The sequence below is a fragment of the Xenopus laevis genome, chromosome 5L, assembly GCF_017654675.1.
Source record: "Xenopus laevis strain J_2021 chromosome 5L, Xenopus_laevis_v10.1, whole genome shotgun sequence".
Lineage (NCBI taxonomy): Eukaryota > Metazoa > Chordata > Amphibia > Anura > Pipidae > Xenopus > Xenopus laevis.
The window spans coordinates 14,624,444-14,646,575 of NC_054379.1; the positions used below are offsets into that span (position 1 = coordinate 14,624,444).

Genomic DNA, 22,132 nt, shown 5'->3' on the forward strand with positions numbered 1-22,132 from the left:
GGGACAACCATTCCCTCTGCTGCTTCTTCTGTTTTCTCCTTCACCCACTGGACCCCTGACTCTTCTGTGGGTGCCTCTCCCTATTCGGATCTGCTGAGTCCCTGGATGTGATCTGTCCCCTGTGCCAGCCAGTTAGCCTCCTTCTCTGGGGCATCAGCCTCCCCTTCCCACCCACCCCTTCTCTTTATTATTTGAACTCAAGGGACTTTGTCTCCTTTTTTTTTGCAATCTGTTCCCCTTTCATTTGCACATAGGTTCATTTTTTTTTGTATATACTTTTCAATTTTGGGACTTGTGGATCATTAGCAAAGAAGAAAATGCACTACTATGTCCTGTTCACCTTCCTGACCCTGGACCTGGCCCCCGTGGCCCTCAGTCTGTCCACCTGCAGTGCCCTCGACATGGATCAATTCATGCGCAAGAGGATCGAGGCCATTAGGGGGCAGATCCTGAGCAAACTGAAATTAAACAGCCCCCCTGAGGATTACCCGGAACCCGGAGAGGTTTCCCAGGATGTCATTTCTATCTACAACAGCACCAGAGACCTTCTTCAGGAGAAGGCCAACGAGAGAGCTACCTCCTGTGAGAGGGAGAGGAGTGAAGATGAGTATTATGCCAAAGAGGTTTACAAAATTGACATGCTACCCTATTACACCTCTGAAAGTAAGTACTGTCCTGGGGCTAAAGGGTGTATGGGTCTGAGGGTGCTGTGTGGGACTTTACGTTACACCCATATATATATAAATGTGCCTGTATCTCTCTGTAGGCATCTTATCTACCTTGGGCATCTTCTGCCCTCTCAACACAGTTCTGTACCCTGTATCGAGACTAGGCTCCGACTTTAGTTGGCTTTTGTGGTTCCCTTGAGCTGGCTAGTCTGTATATATTTATTTGGGAGGTTTACTGGTTTCTCTGAGGAATGCAAGACATTTTGAGAATATAGATGGGGCACCAACACACAGTAGTCTATTTGTAAAGAAGCAGCCAAGGTTATCCCCCCAAAAATGTGGGTTGCATTGAGCTAATCTTATTGTAGAGACAAAGAAAGGCGCAGCCAAGCAAACAGTGGCATAGTTAACTACTGTCTACTATAGCTTGCACTTTGGGAAATCTCTGGCTACATATGTACATTAGACTTATAGTAGGAGGACTGGCTGGAATACAGGGCACCCAGTCATAACTCAGGAGCCTTTGTAGATCAGATATTCCCACAGGTCCCCCTGTATTCTGAATGTGCTTAATATATTCTCAAGGGTGACAAGTCATCCTATAGGGTGCTAACTTCCCAGGGAAACGCTACTTCCTGTAGTAATCAGATATATATTTTATGTAAATGACTTAGAATACTCCATAGATTTATTAATAACCCATCTTACCCTGGTAGGAATATCTAAAATTAACACAACCACCATTAAGGTTCACCTCCCCCAGTCCATGCAGCCAATGGGAGCCCTGAAAGGATTAGTCAATGGTAGGTGGAAAAGTCAAGCCCTGTATTATTGAGGACATCCCTTCAATTTCAATTAGTGGGGGCACCTTGCAAACTGATTGTACCTTCTAAAGAGGTTTAGCAGTACCAGGGTAGACAGCTTTATGGAGGCAACTTTGCTTCATGGACTTGTGATGACCCTAGGTCAACCCATTTCAAGCTGTTATTCCCCGTGTTTACTATTATGTTGTAGAGGTCAATGTCAACGTGAGGAAGATTGTTAATCAGCATCAAATGGAAATCTAGTATAATATACCTTCTTGCAGCCTGCTTATGGGCCTGTATTGGTTCCTACCTGTTGGTATCAATGTGGCATTTTAGTGACTATTTTCACCACCAATATCCTTGTTCTGTCTAAGTTATTCTGGTTCTTCTTTTGTTTCCTCTCCAAGCCAAATTCCAGTATCTTGCCCTGATGAGTTCTAAGAAGATCCAAGTTGGGATCTATGGCTCCCTTATATAGGTTGTATCTGTGCTAGATCTGCATATGCAGTTGGCCACCGGGATATAATTCCCTGAGTGAGAGTTAGTACCTCTCATTTGATATATATATTCACATGGTGGAGGAGTTCTACCTATAACTTCTTTGGTTCCAACCTTTGTCACAAGTGGATGGCATCACTGACCATCAATGGTCATAGAGGATGGCATCTCCTAGTAGAAAGGATGAACAGTTCTTTCAATATACATTAGGAGTTACCCTCAAATGTCCAGAAACATCTGAATACTGCCTATTCTTTGCCTTGTGATCAGTTCTTCCTTAGGACATTAATATTTTCTACTGTCACAGCCTGGAAAAAATGACTCCCCCTCAATGTTAGAAGCAGGAAAGTGAGGCTTGTCATGCAATCTAGGAGGGTTCTTGCTTCTCTGGAACCAGTCACCTTGTTTAAATGTAGGTAAAAACAGGAAAAGAAAATGGTCTTTCATTATTTTTTTTCCTGTTCATGATAATGAGTTTTAAAAACAAAATTGACTGGGAAATGTTGGTGCTGGTGGGGGTGCAGGTCCCTGATCTACCAACAGAGGGCGTTAGAAGTTTGCAGTCTGGAGTGTTGGGAAGATTTTGAGAGCTCTGGTATTTCAGCGAGAGTAAGATGAGGATAACTTTCCATTACTCTGTATTCAAGCCGAGCGGGTAATTATTGTAAAGTTGGAGGGGGAGAGATATTCATTATTTCAGTTTTACAGGAGCTGTCAGGAGCTTTTGTTTAAAGGGAAACTAATCTTCTTCACTGTTGCTGAGTTTGGTTCATATTATAGATTCCACAAATAGCTTTGCCCAGTTGCTTTATTTATGATTTTAGCACCATACAGGCAGTATAAGCATATTCTTGCCGTCTGCAGGAACTTACGTTTGTTGGCTGGATATATCATTAGGGGTGACTGATGAATGTACCCACAAATATGAATGGACCTGGCATAAGGGCTCTCAGGGAAGTGGCTCATTTTTCTGCTGCACAGTTTTGTCTGTTCAGACACATTTAATGTGACTGCAGTAGCAGCAACTCATAGTGTGGCCACAGTTACATGGAATTGTGGGAAATACACTACATTACAGGGGTCCTGACCCCTATAGTCACTGTTGTACTGCTGCCTTTAGCAATGACTAGTGACACCACAGGACAGACGGTGTACTACAAGTCACTTTAAAGGAACAGTAACACCAAAAAATAAAGGTGTTTTAAAGTAATGAAAATATCATGTAGTGTTGCCCTGCACTGGTAAAACTGACCTGTTTGTTTCAAAACACTACTATAGTTTATATAAACAAGCTGTTGTGTAGCAATGGTGGTTGAAAAAAGCCTATATGGCACAGGTTAAATAGTAGATACCAGATAACACCATTATGTTCTACAGAGCTTATGTGTTGTGTAACTTGAGCCTTTTCTCTTTTGAATGGCTGCCCCATGGCTACACAGCAGCTTGTTTATATAAACTGTAGTAGTACTTATCTGTTATCTACTGTGTATCCTGTGCTTGAATGGCTGCCCCCATGGCTACACAGCAGCTTGTTTATATAAACTATAGTAGTACTTATCTGTTATCTACTGTGTATCCTGTGCTTGAATGGCTGCCCCCATGGCTACACAGCAGCTTGTTTATATAAACTATAGTAGTACTTATCTGTTATCTACTGTGTATCCTGTGCTTGAATGGCTGCCCCCATGGCTACACAGCAGCTGGTTTATATAAACTATAGTAGTACTTATCTGTTATCTACTGTGTATCCCGTGCTTGAATGGCTGCCCCCATGGCTACACAGCAGCTGGTTTATATAAACTATAGTAGTACTTATCTGTTATCTACTGTGTATCCTGTGCTTGAATGGCTGCCCCCATGGCTACACAGCAGCTTCTTTATGTAAACTATAGTAGTAGTTATCTGTTATCTACTGTGAATCCTGTGCTTCAATGGCTGCCCCCATGGCTACACGGCAGCTTGTTTATATGAACTATAGTAGTGTTTCTGAAGCAAACAGAGCAGTTTTACCAGTGCAGGGCAACACTACATTATATTTTTATTACTTTAAAACAATTACATTTTTTGATGTTAAACTGTTTTTTTAATGTCATATTTGTCTACCACACTGCCATGCAATGCAACAACTTTATTTTAGATACATTCACCATATGTAATAAAAGGCACTAAGTTTGCCCACGAGTAGTAGTAACCCCTATCAACCGATAAGATGTCTGCTTTTAAACAGGTGACCATTAAATGCTAGCAGCTGATTGGTTGCTATAGGTTACCACTCCTGGGCAAACGTTGAATCTTTTGTTACATAACTCCATTTGTCTGAATTCCGATATAGTTCCTGAATTTAAAAAATAAAACTCATGCGAGATTCTGACATCACGCTTGTTACAATTTTTTATATAGTGGAATGTGGCAGGACAGGAAGTGGATGCAAGTCACACAGGAAACAGGAAGTCAGCTTCTCTAGGCAAGCAGAAAAAAAGCTACCGCATTTGCTTAACATGCTTGAAAAAGAAACAATTGTTAGGCACCTATATAGAAATTTTATTTTTATAGTGTGGGTATTAGGGGTGGTTTACCTTTAAGTTAACTTTAACTATATGTTATAGAAAGGGCGCCACCCGGACTGCCGTTTTTTTGAAGGACTGTCCAGGTCAGAACTACCTGCCCAGTTTTCCTTATTTGGAAAACTTGGCAGGATTCCCTATGATTGATGCAGCGATTGTCCAATCACTACGTCATAGCTACTTACATCGCAACTCTGCCCCCGATGCGTCACCACCCGCCACTATTACATCACGGCCCCCATTAGGGTTGCCATCTTTTAGCGCAATGGAGACCGAGCAGGGGGCGGTGCTGTGACACGGAGATAGGGTTGCCACCTTTTCTGGAAAAAAATACCGGCCTTCCTATATATTTATCTTTTTCCGCTATTAATAACAGTGGGATAAAGCATAATTTTTACCGGCCAGGCCAGTAAACTACCGGCCATGTGGAAACCCTACGCAGAGGGGGCGTGCTGTGATGCAGGGGGTGGGGCCTGGATGCAGAGGGGGCGGACTTTGATGTCGGTGGCAGGGTTATGACAATTATAGGGAATCTTACCCAGTTTTCCTAATTTGGAAAACCGGGCAGGCAGTTTTGACATGGGCAACCCTTCAAATGACCGGGCTGTCTGGGTCAAAACCGGACAGGTGGCAACCCTAGGCCCCACCCCCTACAGGGGGTTACATTGGCCAAAAAGTAGCAACCCTAGTTGTAGAGTGGCTAATTCTAAGCAACATTTCAATTGGTCTTATTATTTTTATTTTTTAAATAGTATTTGAATTATTTGCCTTCTTCTTTTGACTCTTTCCAACTCTCAAATGCTATTGGCCGGTCACTGACCCCCATCTAAAAAAACAAATCCTCTGTAAGGCTACAAATTAAATTTTTTACTTTTAATGAATCACCTTTTCATGCAGATCCTCTCCTATTATTATTCCAGTCTCTTATTCAAATCAATTCCTGGTTGCTTGGGTAATTTGGACCCTAGCAACCTGACTGCTAAAATTGCAAACTGGAGAGCTGCTAAATAAAAGCTAAATAACTCAAAAACCACAAATAATAAAACATGAAAACCAATTGCAAATTGTTTCAGAATATCACTCTCTACATCACACTAAGGGGCACATTTACTTAGCACGAGTGAAGGAATAGAAGAAAAAAATACTTTGAATTTCGAACGTTTTTTTGGGCTACTTCGACCATCGAATTGGCTACTTCGACCTTCTACTACGACTTTGAATCGAACTAAAAAATTTTCGACTATTCAACCATTCGATAGTCGAAGTACTGTCTCTTTAAAAAAACTTTGACCCCCTACTTCGCCAACTAAAACCTACCGAACCTCAATGTTAGCCTATGGGGAAGGTCCCCATAGGCTTTCTAAGCTTTTTTTGATCGAAGGAATTTCGTTCAATCGATGGATTAAAATCCTTCGAATCGTTCGTTTTGAAGGATTTAATCGAATGATTATTCCTTCGATTCCTTCGATGGTTTGATCGATCGATCGAATGAATAGCGGTAAATCCTTTGACTTCGATATTCGAAGTCGAAGGATTTAACGTCGACAGTCGAATATCGAGGGTTAATTAACCCTCGATATTCGACCCTAAGTAAATGTGCCCCCTAAGGGTTAATTTAAAGGTGAACAACCCCATTAACCCTGTAAGTAACAGAAATATAGCCTTGTGCTGTTACAAGAAGCACAGAGCAGGGAATCTGTTCGCAATCTTCTCCAGGTCTGTAATGTCAGTCTACATGAAAAGAATCCATTGCGACATGGTAGGATCACGTATGTGCGTATTTGGAGACTGATTGCTGTAAAATCTTAAAGTCAACAAGTTAGAGAGAGAAGCAAGCAGTGTTACTTACAGCACAAGGTCAGGCCATAAAGCTGAAGGCCTGGGAAAGAGCCATGAGTCAGTTAGTAGCAGGCATCATTATTATTATTATTATTAACATTTATTTATATAGCGCCAGTATATTTCGCAGCACTGGCAGGCTCTGGCTTTATTTCAGCTATGGCAAATATGCCCTATTTATACTCAGAGTAATATATATATATATATATATATATATATATATATATATATATATATATATATAAATATATATATATATTGCATTTCTCTTCGCTATCCGCAAAATATTTTTAGCAGCACCCAGATTAAAAAGCAGAACTATGAAAGGCACCGACCCCAGGCATATATTGTTTTAAATGTTACCCTCGGCCAACTGGACCAGTTAAATATAGTCTTACAAAGGGGTCTGGCACTGGTCCAGCGCTCAGGGACAATTATAGACAAAGAAGCAGCTACCAGATATAAATAATAGGGTGTCAGGAGGATGGGATTCAAGCCTGAGTATTACTGTCAAGGCTCCTGATCATATTTCTGCTCCCAATGTGATTTCCTACCCTTCTACATTCTCCAGCATGCAAGCAGCTCTCATTGCAGGGGGTGAAAGGGTTACAAGCTGTTAGTAAGATAAGTGCTGCTTATAGCTGATTATTGCCTTTACCTTGTATTTATAAAGCACTGACCTGTTTATAACTGGGATTTCAATACTTTTGGAGCTATTTTTTCCCCTCTCTGTTTGCATCCATCTTTGAAATGGGCGGGGTTAGAATTCAAGTATCGCCAATCATAGCACCGGAATGTAGTGATGGGCGAATAAATTTGGCAGGCACGAATTCACGGCGACTTTCCACCACCCGTGAAAATGTTTGCGAAACTGCGTCGAAATTCACCGGTTCCATCAAAGTTATTCATTCGCCCATTGACTTTAATGCATTTGGAGAAAATACCCACGCATATAAAAAATTGTCGCTCGCGTCAAAAATTGTCAGGCATCAAAATTATTTTGACCCCAATTGACTTCAATGCGTTATGCGGATTTTCACAGTTTTGTTGATTATTCGGGACAGATTTGCCCATCACTACTGGAGCAAACTTTAAAATTCAGTTGGAATAGCAACACCATATATGTGAAAACACATAAAAAACATATAAAACCACCAATGGTTACGTAGGATTAAACAGTAATGGTTAAAGGGACAGTGTAAACGTATACAAATTAGCTAAACATGAGCACAATACATAGGACTTGTGTTTAAAATGTATTATGTCTTTTCTACAAATGAAAAAAATACACATTTTCATTTCTCAAATGAAGATATTGAGCTCTGTATAAACAAACCCCTCCCTCGACTACGATAAAAAACTTTTGTTAGGCCTTGACATAAGGATCATCTCGTTATACAGAAGGCTTATTTAAGAAATGGTAGTGCATGGGAAGATGTTGGTCAGACAGCTAGAGAACAATGGTGTCTTTCACAAAACTGAAACTGCAGGAAAGCGAGGCAAATCAATAATGAATTCTTCTTTTCACGTTTACATTAGGCACATATAAAGGGGAACTAAAAGAATTACTTTCAGTATTATATTGGTGTTTTTGCCATTTTTACCTAAAATGTTATTTTTATCCAATAGGACCCAGAATAAACACAGGGGCACGTCCTTGGGGTTATAGGGGGGTATTTTACATTTCATTGGACGCATTAAGATTTCCTTTTTAAGTGCCAGTCCCCCCTTCGTCCTTGGGAGGAGATAAAGCTGCTTGGCCCAAGCGAATGTCATAGCTGAATTAATAAGGAGTTGGGCAGCAGAGCGAGAGCAAACTATTAGGATAAGCATCTAAAGGTCACAAGTGTTTTGAAGGGGAACACAGAGCACTTTTATGCACCCAAATAGCCCTCTGTTCCTAAGGAAAGGCCCAGGGACTGACTATAATAGAGGGGACATTACTAACAGGCAAGACTTGTGCCCTTGTTTGGGATAACTGGATGCTTGTTGTTTCGCTACCTTCTCACCCCCCCCCCCAATCCAAATGGATTTTTCCACATCATTCTATCAGTGCGGGAGCTGGGAGGAACCAAACATAGGGTTTGATTGTAACTTAGAGCAAACAAACAGCCTATTAAAAAAAATGTAGGTCAGTTACTTCCCCTTAAATAAACAGTTACAGCATATCAGATTAGGACCATTTTATATTTATACATATGAGTAGGAGCTGCCATGTCGATTCCCTTAGCTAATACAGCACCTAGCTGTGGCGGATTGTGGGGAGATGGACAGTAAGTTGGATAACGGACAGTGTTGGGATACAATTGTTATTCTATCTTGGATATGTTTGCTGATGCTCATTAGTATGTGGGTAGGAGCTACCATATTGCTTACGACATAGAAGAATATAGAAGAGCTTGTCCTGCTGAATGATATGAGGCATCTGTTCTATTACAAACATATTATAGGGATATTATAGGAGTCTGAAGCCTGAGAGGTGCTGGCTCCTCTTTACAGGTTCGTGAGGTTAGTAAGGCTTTCCCTTAAAGGGGTACTAGTTGTTTTCCAATAGATCACCAGAAATAACGACTTTTTCCATTTTTCTATGTGTCAACGTTTTTCTAATATTGAAGTGTAAAGAAGTTTTTTTCACCTTCTAAAGCCACTCTGGGAGGGGGGGTCGCCGACCCTGTAAACTGTTCTAAACGGTTACATTTAGTTGATACATTTCTTTGTCCCTGCTGAGCAGAATCTCTGGGTTTCATTACAGGCAGCTGTTAGAATTGATACAATAGTTACTAATACTCCAGAGATGCTGCTGAGAAATGGATCAACTAATGGAGCAAATTTGTAACAGTTCAGAATCTGCACCTGAATTACTGAGCTGTTAGACTGACACACCAGAGACACGAACATTCAACTTTAAACTTAGATTTTGGAAAAACAGTAAAAAATAAATAATGGAAAGTAATTGAAAAAAGTCTTTGTTTCTGGGGAACAATCTGAAAACAACTGAACTGAAAAAAGTGTTTGGAAGGTGAACAACCCCTTTAAGTGTTTAACAGTGGGTGGTATAAATGGAACTCTCCTCCCTCTGCTATCATCCAGGGGGTCCAACGTCCAACCAGGGTCTCAAGTGGTTGGGCCATACCAACTAATAAAAAAGATTCCCAAAATACCGGCCTTCCTATATATATATATATATATATATATATATATATATATATATATATATATATATATATATATATATATATATATATATATATATATATATATATATATATATATATATATATATATATATATATATATATATATATTTTACATATTTAAGCTGCAAGTCACTTTTCCCCCCCATACTTATCTTAAATTGTTACAATTGCTTCTTTGCTTATCTTAAATTGTTACAAAAGTATATAAGTCAACCTGCCATGTGCTCTGTGCTCTCTGTCAAGCCAATTAAGTTTTAGAGACTTTGTATCATTTTTCTGGCTGTTCAGTGCAAGAGATCAAAGAGAAAGGTCGGGTCATTTCAGTAATAATCTGGGACTGTGGGTTAAACTGCCCAAATCGGGACTGTCTCGACAAAAAGCAGGAGTCCTACCCAAACACGGAGCCAGAATAGGAGGGATATAATTATCAGTCCCTCTTTTGACAGCTCAACCCGCAGTCCCTTGTTTGTACTATTTTTTCTCTGCACAGCCACAAAAAGAAACAATGTTTCTAACTTAATTGGCTTTTGGCAAAGAGCCCAGAACAGCCACAGCTGCAGATAAGATACTTTTGTAACAACTAATGTCTGAACTAATGTTCAGACTTTCATAACCTGCCAAATTTTGTAAAATGAACATGGTAATTAGGAGATGTGGCCCCAAATTGCGCGCGGCAACTTTTTTGTCCCTTTTTTTATTTCCAAAATGTTGGGAGTTATGTGCGCTTTAATATGCCCCTTACTTTATATCATATAGATGGTACATGGAGGTTAAACAGCCATGGGTGACTTTCTAATGACAAAGTTGGTAAACCCACAGGTCCTTGCAGATTGCGAAATATTCAGGAGATCAAGGGGATCATTATGGGCCCATACATGAAAATCTGACAATACAGTCTAAAATTAAAGGCAATATCTGGTCATAAGGCCTTTTTTATACTATGAATGTACAACGTTTAATCTGTCCTGGACTACAACTCCCAGCATCCCTCTAGAAACCAGCAGTGATGTAGCCCAGAAACAGCATGGAAGCCACAGAGTCAGATCCTTGGATTCGATATCAGAGCGACGTACAACCCTGTGGATGAAAGGAAACAGTTGCTGGTTCTGTAGCAGATAAACACTTACAAGGAAAATACAATTAAAACCAGATTTAACGTCTGGCCGGAGTTAGATGGAAATGCACGGTGGCTGTCTGAGCTTTCAATATTTACATTTACTTTGTAGGTTATAGCACTTTAAAGGGGAAATGTTGCTACAAGAAAATATAATTCTAATTTGCACAAGTTATAGTTCAAGAAACCCCAAGCTCTCTATAAAACAGAGTGATATTTAGAAGAGAAAATCAGTGGCCTACGTTTGGGGGGCTAGGCTGCCCGCAAAATATTTTTTCTGCCCCGCCCCCACTGTTTCATGTGCATTTTCCTATGTTGCTTAGAATAGCTTTTGAACAGAACTTTAAAGGGAAAGTACAGTATACCCCCTCCCATTTTGACATGAGCTCCTTCAATTGGTCTTATGTAAAAAAGACATACCTGATTCCATAGATTGAAAGTAATCCATGATACTTGTACAAACCGTTTCCCAACCCCCACTTAGGCTCACGCTGTCATGCAACCCCTTCCTCACGTTGTTCCTTTGTGAAGTGATGGATTCTGGAACTTAAAGGGATCCTGTCATCGGAAAACATGTTTTTTTTTCAAAATGAATCAGTTAATAGTGCTACTCCAGCAGAATTCTGCACTGAAATACATTTCTCAAAAGAGCAAACAGATTTTTTTATATTCAATTTTGAAATCTGACATGGGGCTAGACATTTTGTCAATTTCCCAGCTGCCCCTGGTCATGTGACTTGTGCCTGCACTTTAGGAGAGAAATGCTTTCTGGCAGGCTGCTGTTTTTCCTTCTCAATGTAACTGAATGTGTCTCAGTGAGACATGGGTTTTTACTATTGAGTGTTGTTCTTAGATCTACTAGGTGGCTGTTATCTTGTGTTGGGGAGCTGCTATCTGGTTACCTTCCCATTGTTCTTTTGTTTGGCTGCTGGGGGGGAGGGGGTGATATCACTCCAACTTGCAGTACAGCAGTAAAGAGTGATTGAAGTTTATCAGAGCACAAGTCACATGACTTGGGGCAGCTGGGAAATTGACAATATGTCTAGCCCCCATGTCAGATTTCAAAATTGAATATAAAAAAAATCTGTTTGCTCTTTTGAGAAATGGATTTCAGTGCAGAGTTCTGCTGGAGCAGCACTATTTACTGATTCATTTTGAATTTTTTTTTTTCCCATGACAGTATCCCTTTAAAGTCCTTCTGCCTTCTGTAGTGGGTGTTGCAGAGATTCTCTGGAAAGCAGAGTAACAGTAAGCCTCACAATTCATCTCTTTACAAAGGAACAAGGCGAGGAAGATGTTGCATTACACAGTGAGCCTAAGGAATATTGGGAAGTGGCTCCTATGAGTAACATGGCCTTCAGGGATTTTTTAGGTGATAAATAAATAATATAGAATGGCCCAGTGATTAACTTTCCTGCCATGTAACATTGTGCTCTTGGGTTCTATTCCAGCCAGGGCACTGCAAGGAGTTTGTAGGGGTCATTTATATAGACACACCTTAGTGCAAAAGCCCCTTTAGGGGCATGTTTACTAACATTGGAGATATATATCTGGAGATGTTGCCCATGACAGCCATTAGTGCTTATTCTTGTTTCTCTCTGCTCTTAGGTCATAAGAAAATGATCTCTTCTATATTCTGCATGTTTCTTCCAACTACTCTGGTTTCATCCACACTCCAAAAACCTACAGAGAGGTTAATTGGCTCCTGATAAAACTGACCCTAGTGTGTGTGTGACTGTGATAGGGACCTTAGATTGTAAGCTCCACTGGGGCAGGGCCTGATGTGAAGCACCGTCTCAGTTTCCAAAGCCTTATTCTGTCATGCAGGCCATACAGTTCCTCGTTCTTCTCGCCCGATTAGCTCATGTTGTGGAAGAAAGTCGAGTTGTGAATTCAGCTTTGTAGTCGAGTTATGTTCATTTAATTATTCAGCCACTAAGGTCATTTTTAAAAGCAGCAGCTCCTTAGAAAAACATGAGCAGGTCCTTTATAGTGCGGAAATGAAAGCAAAGGGTCTGACCGCGTTTTCCGAGTACTTCCTGCTGAACTGTGGGCACTTGCTGGACTACGATACAAACCATTACTTCCACCAGAGGAAATTACCCTTTTCTTTTTTTTGGAAATTTTTTTTGGCAAAAAGCCTAGCAAATAAAATGAGATTTTAAAGTGGGACGGTAACGCTCACTATCAGATGCCTAAAGCTCCCGTTCAAAGGAGGCATCAGCGCTGATTAGTTTTTGGAAATGTCTCCCGGTGAATTATTCTTTCCATATATCAGCGGAAGGGCAGGCGACCCACAAATAATATGCACAGGGACTTCATTCATTCTCCTGACTGTGATAGAAATACAGAATAAACAATTTGCTTCCAAAGGCACAAGTCAGGCTCAGATCCCCTTCATTTTGTCGGAACAAAGCAAAGATTCATCGGAATAAAATAAATGCTTTATCAGGATAAATGAAAAGGGCCGCCATACTGATAAATGGAGATTTCCAATGGTGTCAAGGAACTTGTGATGTGTTGAGTGTCATTAAGAGACAAACTTTTAAATGGGAAAATAAGCTCCACCAGGATCTCACAAGTATTGGTTTGAACACCCCTCCCCAATGATCACAGTATGCCCAGTACAATTAATAATCAGCCAAACTGTCTGACCATCTAAATGGCCCACTGGGATACCAAGAGAAATCCTGGTGGGCCCTGCTGCACGAGGTCCACTGCCCCTAAGGTTGAAATTAGCAGGGAGGAACTGTTTTGTGGTGGGCAGGGGTTTGCAGCAGTAGGTGATGTTGGCTGGCCGCTTGCTGAGGAGGTGGAGCAGTGGACAGGTTATTCTGGTGGTGGCAACAGTGTAACTAGGGGCCACCTCTTCCTTGAACCTTGAATGGACCTGCCATAATACTTGGTCTACAAAGGTAAAATAAAATATCATCCTTACACCCAAGTACTGGACATTAAAAATAGAGGTGCACTTGCTTATCTTTTCCAGGACCCACCTTGCCAACCCATTATTCAACCTGTTGAGGATCCATCATATATGCCATACCAAACCATTGGTTTGTAAGTAGGCAGTTTGGCCATTTGGTGGAGGTGGTTTTGAGACCAAACACAGAAACGTTTATTCACCAACATGAATGCTTTATTCACCAACATGAAAACTTTAACTTGAACTTTGTTGTGATTTTCAAAGGTGAAAAGCAGGCACCCTTGTAAAAAATCCATTCAAACACTGGGTGGTGCCCATATAACTGAACGTATTACACCATATTAGTTTCTAATTTCTGTTGCCACAGGCGCTGATCTTTTTTTGTATTTGGAGATTTTTCGGACAGTGGAGAGACTGTAAGGAGATCGGCAAGAAATAAGTACCTAACGGACTAACTTTCCTAATTTTTCTGAATACCCAAGTACTGGACATTAAAAATAGAGGCACACATGCTTATCTTTTCCAGGAACCACCAAGCCAACCCATTATTCAACCTGTTGACCACCTGTTGGCCAAACACACGTGGTGGATCAACCAACTACAGCAGAAATACAGGTTTTGGTTGAAACTCCAGATAAGTGAGAGACCCATGTCAGCCAATAGCATATAAACACCACCATAGGGGATCATCAGTGGAACCTTCAAGTCTTATGGGAATCCTTTGATCCAGATTGTTTTCTGGGGTCACCATTGTTTTCTAGGGTGCTAAAATGGGCATAAATACCCTGTAAAATATTAAATCACAGGGAAACTGAGATTTAAGTTGATCAAATACAAGACAAAAAAGAGGTAGGGGGAGGAGAGTTACCATACAAGTTCTAGGCTGCCAACAAGAGCTTCATTAGAGCTTCAGTGGAGCTTCTGTTAGAGCACATATCATGGGCATGAAACACATAATGGTTATACCGCTCTGATCAAATAAAGAATGACTTTTCTCCTGCTGTCTAGTGACTCAGTACACATCTTTCCTTGCCCGTACGGAAATAGGGCAAACCACAACTCCTTTTATTTGTTTATAATTCTGTAAAACCAAATTGTCATAAAAGAGAGCAACAAACAGCTCTTTGGATTTGGGCACCACTTATTGGGACTGCGCTCATCTTTAACACCAGAAAGGTTAATGCCTTCCAGAATAGAATTTTCCCAGATGAGTAACAGACACATGGCTTGTGTAGTTTCTATCTATGGTGGAATACTTTATGTTTCATGTCAAAAAGATTCACTATTAGCATTTATAAGTAGTACCGTGCCCTTCTCAGTAGAGATTGCAATCTTGGTTTGATCTTTAAAGAGGCTGGAAAAGTGATGGCTCATCACTATTATATTAACATAGGTATTTTTAATACACAATATCCAGTCAAACATTTTACAACAGGGGGTACATTAAATCCTATGTAAAAGTTAAAGGGACTCATTCACCAATTAAACAGATGCAAAAACTTGATTGCTAAGGGGAACAAATTTCAGGGCCCATACATTGAGCACTTTCTCCTATACCATTGGATGCACCTCTATGCACTCTATTTTGCAACATTGAAATGACAAAGGAACTGTATGCATTTTGCACCCGGTTTTTGCACTTTGCTTATAGCTTTTCTATTACAAATGAGCATCAACTACCTACCTATTTAGGATATAAACAACTTGTTAGAGGCCCTGACTCCTTACTCATGATTCTATTTGAATGTGTCAAATGGGATAACAGAACTATTAAACAAAACACAGTGGGGGTCATTTATCAACGCTGGGCAAATTAGCCCATGGGCAGTAACCCATAGCAACCAATCAAATTGCTGCTTTCATTGTTCTACTTACAGCTGGCTTTAAAAATCTAATCACTGATTGGTTGCTATAGGTAACTGCCCTTGGGCAAATTTGCCCAGTGTTGATAAATGAGCCCCATACCTCCCTCCACAATAGCTATGTGCTAAAATAGAGATGAACAGAATTCAGAATTTATTTACAGATTTGTTCCAAACCGTAGTGGCAAAAACCCTTAAAGTCATGTGACTTTAACAGTGTCAGACTGGGGTTTCCAGAGTGCACCAGGGCTGCAATCTAAAGGTCCCATCTTGGGACCTCAGGGCCCCCTTCAGGCGTCCATCACCCCCCTCCCTCACTTGCGCAGTGATGCATGGCTTGTACCTCCTTTGTCCTCCTTTGTACTGCTGTGGATGGACAACTGTAAATGTATATTGGTGCATTGGTGTCCACAAGGAGCAGATCTGGGCTGGGCCCACCGGGGTTTTTCCTGGTATCCTGCCGGGCCATTCCGACTCTGACTTCACCTCCTCTAATGCCACTGCCCCCCGCACACCATGTACCTTACACTTCTTCCTTGTTCCTGCAGTTCTCAGCAGATGGAGCAGGGCCCACCTGGTTTTATCCCGGTGTCCCGCGGCCCAGTCTGACCCTGGACTTTAATGCTGAATGCAAGAATTTCTTTGTTCAAAATTCATGGGATTTTTGGATTTTGTTCAGATTTTAATATGCACATTAGGGTTCGGATTGGGTGCTCTATTCAGACGAATATTTTGTGGTGGATTTAGTATTTGGCCCCATGCAAATTTAATGTATTTAGTGCATCCATAGTCCTGTATGATTTGTATCCTATGCTGGAGAGCAGGAGAAGAGAGCGGCATGTGTTGTAGGCTTGGGTTGAGTTTGCTAATACAGCAGCGTTATTTGAACTGCATTCCTTTGCTTTTGACCTTGGCTCTGTATGTTTGGCTTCCTCTTGCCATATCAAAACCACACCATACTGAGAAATACTGCATCTGTCTTGACATCATTCTCAGAAATAAAAGGGAGCTATTCATGAGTCGGAGCAATAGTAAGCCGCCTTCTTCTGTGTCACTACGTCCAAGGACTTTGCAGGTCCAATACTTTTCCGTTTTAAAGCCTCTGTTGTTGCCAGGGTTGAAATTAAAATGTTCTGGGAAAGATAAGTGAATTTTTAAGTGCTGGATACATTTCAGTAAGTGTCATTGCAGCGGTTCCTGCAGAAGTCCAACTCTCGTTGTTGGGATTCTATAGAGAAGGCTGGTTATAGTCATTCTTCTGTGACACTATGTGGTCTCACAGCCTGGTGTTATTGTTGGCAATGACTTCTTAACCCATTGTGGGCAGGTATACCTTAAAACAGGACCTTTGGGATGGTTTGGAGTGTCTTAGCCTTTATAATGATCATTTATTGAGCTCCACTAATATTAAAATAAAACAAGTTTCATCCTACTCAGGTCTTCAGACTTCTGAACAAAAATTGTCATAGAAGACAGGTGCAGAGTGGAGCTAAGTGGGTGCATGCACCCTATTGTTACCCTATTCTGTTGTAAAGTTTTCAATAAAAAACATAAAAACCCTTATGTCCGGAGCTGTATTTCAATCTGGTGCCTAGGACATCGCCTACTTATGTATTAATGGTGAGGTCCATCATAAGTCAACCGTGTACCAGTACACAATAAGCCCCAATGCAGGCTGCTAACCAGTAGAAACATTCAGATGTGAGAATTGGCCAAAACAAATGGCTTCACCACCTTTCTCACTTAATGAAGGATGACCAGAGGTATTCTATGTCCTTATGTCCAGTCTGCTGGCGAACCTATATTTGAGATCCAACCGTTTTTTAATTAGGGAGATCCTTCCGATTGGTTTCAGAGGTGGGATTATCAAAAGCCTGATGTGGTTAGTATTGTTTATGTGATGTATTGTGAAAATTGTATCACCTCAATGATATACTGAGATGTATACTGGAAAGTTGGACAAATCAGTCTTTGGCACTCATCTGTGAAAGCCCTTGGCTAGTTTTAGAGGGATTTTGCCATGCATATGATCAAGTAAAAGATTTGAAGAAATGTTCTTCAACAAGGTTCCCCAACACTTTTTTTTTTTATCTATGAGCCAGACTATAGCTTAGGGGCTCGGTGTGATCAGGGACCCATCTTTCTTTTTTAAATAGTTATTCCTATTTTCTTTTCTTCTATTATTTATTTTTATTTGCACTGCTGGGTCTGGTTGGGTACGCCTGTTGGGAGAAGAAAGTAGGCAAGGTGTGTGCACACAGATCCACTGACTCCACTGGCACATGCCAAACCCAAGCTTGTATAGAGAGCGTGGGTACACTTGCCTGTAGAAAGGGGGCCTGTGGATGTTGTCTAGGGGTGTCATATCTCATTAATCCACCACTGTTTCTAAGCCTGGAATTCACCAATGAACACCTACTTTGAGGCCACTGGGAGCAAAATCAAAGTGGGGTGATGATCAACATGTTGCTTGTGAGCCACTTGTTAGTGATTGCTATGGATTATGGATTGTTTATGGATTGCACTGATTTTAAGTATTCTCTTAGAGTTACTTAACCCTTATTATTAGATTCTTACTGCTGTAATAGCAGAACTTCCCACACAGTGCTAATAGGAGGATTAGTTTTATACTACAACCTTGACAGAACAATAGTACATGCCTTTCTATTCATCCTGCCTGTATTTGATCTGTTGGGCCGATATTGTCATGTAAATGAGTGAGGCACCATTTATATAGGTTGTCACCTTCAGTATACAGATGTTACTCTTTGCTTTCTCTTTCCAATTATACAGATGATCTACAGAACCTTACAGACTGCTGGATAATCATTAATCCCACTCATTTGTTTGCTCAAGGGATTTTTTTATAGTTAAAAATCCCTTAGGTTTTGACTTCTCACAGGTTAGTCAGAAATCCTGCGGGGAAGTAATAATGAGAATGGAATGGCCGTGGTTTAGCATGTTTTTGTTTATCCTTCCCATTCGAAAATTTCAAGGTATCATAGAGGTGAGAGAAGCCTCTTCCTTCTCCTATGAGTAACTTGTCAAATATTATCTTTCCATGACTATGCGCCAAGCAAAGCGGGCTTGGTTGGGACAAGGGTGTCTTCTTTACTCTTGGGAGAGATGGAACATAGCGTAGAGGCCCTAGGGCTAAATGGCCGTGAGTTGGTTTTAGTGTAGCTCAGAAAGGTGATTTACCCTCAGCCCCCCTGCAGGGGAAGGACATGAAAGTCCAAAGGGCTTATTATACCATGTAAATCAGGGATCTACCAGTAGACCTTTAGTTGGTGGTCAGTAGATCTCGAGACACTATCAACAAACAGTTTAACTAAATTAACTTCTGTTTCATTCTCTTCATTCAGATATTTATTCTGTTAAGGTTACATAAGAAATAGTTGTTTTTTTTAAATATAATAATAATATACATTCTCTTATAAATCAATATAATATTTAAGTAATATTTTCAATGGAACAGAATGCGAAAAAATGCTTTAACGGATGTAGATCATAAATAGGACAACATCACTAAAAGAAGACATTGCATTAGTAAAATATGGGCCCTCCTGATGTAAATAGTATTTTCAATAATTAGACATGTTCAACTTACAGCCCTTCAGCTGTTGTTGCACTGCCGCTCCCACCATCCTACTAAAATATCTCCAGGTAGGACATTTCTTAGATGGGTTCCTGCATTGGCAGAGGAAAGCTCTTCACTAGCACCAACCCCTGAATTCTGTTTAAGTAAGTGGTTCTGTACTAGCCAGTCAGACCGGGCTGGCGAGACACCCAATGTTCCCCACCAACACAGATCTGATCCCCGCTTGCTCTCCCTCCCCCGATTGTAGCAAAAGTAATTTAAGGTACGTGTGGGGGGGGGAGGTGCTGGCGGTGGGTGTGGGGTCCTGGGGTAGCAGACAGATGGGGAGCTCCTATGGAAAATTTGAAGGCCTGGATCATTACTGTTATAGTGATACTAAACCTCTGGGCTGATACAGTAACTTCAGTATGTAAAATTCAATATTTTTAGCCATTTTATTTTTAAGGCTTTAGTTCTACTTTAAGATCCTGTTTTTGCAGAATGGCATTTATATCCAGCACAGAATTGCAAACAAGGCTTAGCCTGAACTTTCCACCGCAGAAGTTTTTTTTTTTTCTTAAAGATGGAACGAGTTTAAGGACATAAAATGCTTCCATTAAAAGCCATGATCCCAATGTCTAAAAAAAAAAAATCAACCCAGAGCCTTCTCCTGTATCTGAATTTAGTAACTTACCAGCAGCAGTGCCACCAGCCTGCCAATTTCCTAGTGCGTTAGTGGTGAGATTGTATATAGCTAGTGTTTTACACTGGGGTCCGTTATTTGCTTTTTTTTTTTTTGTTTTTTTTTTTTTTTTTCTATTGAGGCGCTTTACAGTCTTTTGACTTCGTATTTAATAAACATATTCAGCAGAATCCCTGGGGTCTCGTTCTTTCTGACATACCTTTTCTATTCCAAAACAGTAGCGCAGTCTTCCCGAGTTCTGGAGCGAGATTTGAGAGATTAAGATATGCACAGAGCCACATACATTTAATTTGAAACAGCTTTGGGAGAGGAGGAAGCGTTGGAAAGCAAGGGTGGGGGGCATATAAAGTATTGTATAAGGCTGCAGCAGCTTTATGCCTTCGTTGGACTAAATATTTCCAGTAATGATTATTGTTCCACCAATAGAACAACGGGAGATTGTTCCTCACTCTGACGATGGCTGTGAGACTGTAGTCATGGTCCCTTATTTTGCAAATCCGAGATGATGGCAATTTGGCAGGACAAATATTTTGCTGTTTTGAATTACTGTTTTATGAATAGTGGCTTGTGACTGTTAGAAAAGCTGAGGTCAATGACAGCTTTTAAGGAGAGGTTAAGGAGGCCACGGCTGATAAATAGGCAGCAACACGCCGCCCGTGAATCTCAGCCTTGTGCCTAAAATAATATATATTTATTTCATTGTAGTTAGAAAAAACAGAAAAATATTTTCTTGTTATTCAGGAAAACTCCTCTTCAGATCTAGAACTAACATGGAATGTAAAAATAGGCACAACTGCTTGCCCAGGTCTAGTTACACGTAACAACCAATCAGGTGTTTGTTTCCAAACAAATCCTACATGCTGATTGGTTGCAATGGGTTGCCAGAGCAGTAGCATTTTCTTTTGCAATTCAAATGACTTGGAGCACCAAATCCAAGTATGATCCCACCTGGCTAAATAATGAGTCCTCTGCAAACTGTTCTTCCAAGTATCAAACCAAATCTGTCCACTTCCAAGGTCCAGATCAGGCCAGGATGTGACTGTCCCTTGTGAAATCATTACTAATTCAGTCATTTTTTTAAAAAAATATTGATAACTAGAAGTTTTTATGAAATTTTAACAGAAAACAACCTTCCCAAACCTGAAGGAGAAGCCCTGAAGGAGAAGCTTATAGCTGGATTGAGAAGGTCCTGAAGACCATAATAGTCATGGTTCTACAATAACAAATGGTACTTACCGGCACTGTTTAGGGTATCACATGTAGAGCCAATCATATCTGACAAACACAGCTTGATATAACCAGAATTCCTCAGCACAACAATCATGGTTTTATTGTAACTTTGTGGCTTTTAGAGCACGATATGGATGGTATCTCTCAATGTCATTAAGTTCATTAACATCTGAACCTGATTTGTAGAAACAATATCAGACTGGGATGCCATGTGCCCACCAGGAAACCTTAGACCATAGTTCCACTATTTTTCCTCCTCTCCTCATTTAATCTCTATATTCTCCTTGTTTCTTTTACATTGTTTCTTCCATCTATTTAGTATCTTTGTTCCCTAACAGAATTAAAGACTGGCCATGGAATAGGACATACAGTATGTTTAGAAGCAAGAGGGAATACTTACACCTGGACCCACCTGGAGTTTTCCTGGTTTCCCAGTGGGCCAGTCCTACACTGCGTAGCAATAGGGCCGGCAATAGAGGCACATGCCTAAGGCGCAAAGATGTGGGGGCGCTGGGCAGGTACCTGTTTAAAAGTTTTCTGCCTGCCACTAGTCTGGCTTGTTCGCTCCCCTGCTGCTCGATTCCCTCCTCCCCTCTGTCTGTCACTCCCCTCCATCCGTCAATCCCTCATCACTCCGCTCCCTTCGTCACGTCCCTCCCTCCATCACTACCCTGCCCTTCTCCTTAACTTTTTTTAATCTCCCCATATAGCACATGCGTGCGGTCAAGAGCGCGCGCTCGCTCACATGGGGAGGGGGTGAGGGTAGCCGACTGGGTGCCTAGGGCGCCCTGTCGGCTTGGCCCGGCCCTGCGTAGTAATATACAACAGTAGCTCCAGATGTTGCTGGACTGTTGCTCCCAGAGTGGACTGTTGCTCCCGGGATTAGGGGCCGGGACATATTAGGGCCCAACATATTAGGGCCCAAGATCAAGAAACATGGTTCTAAAGCCACATTGTACCGTTCACTAAACTACTGGCTTTCTGTTCATTTAAGAAGCAACTGACAATTATGTATTATCTCCTTGGTGCTTGTTTTATATCAAGGTTCTTTTTATGCCGCAGATTTCAATATTTATGTTTTTTTTCTACTGGAAAAAAAAAATCCACGTGTTTATTGTGTGTCAATGTATAGAGAGTTTTACTGC

The 22,132-nt window shown here is 40.9% G+C and overlaps 1 protein-coding gene across 1 annotated transcript in view; it reads left to right on the forward strand.

The window, feature by feature from the left end:
* The first annotated feature begins 247 nt into the window (after positions 1-247).
* Positions 248-22,132, forward strand: part of tgfb2.L (transforming growth factor beta 2 L homeolog) — a 79,072-nt gene continuing 57,187 nt past the window's right edge. Inside the window, 1 exon segment of the mRNA NM_001085726.1 lies at positions 248-663. Coding sequence (NP_001079195.1) covers positions 318-663 — 346 coding nt within the window. The 5' untranslated portion in view covers positions 248-317.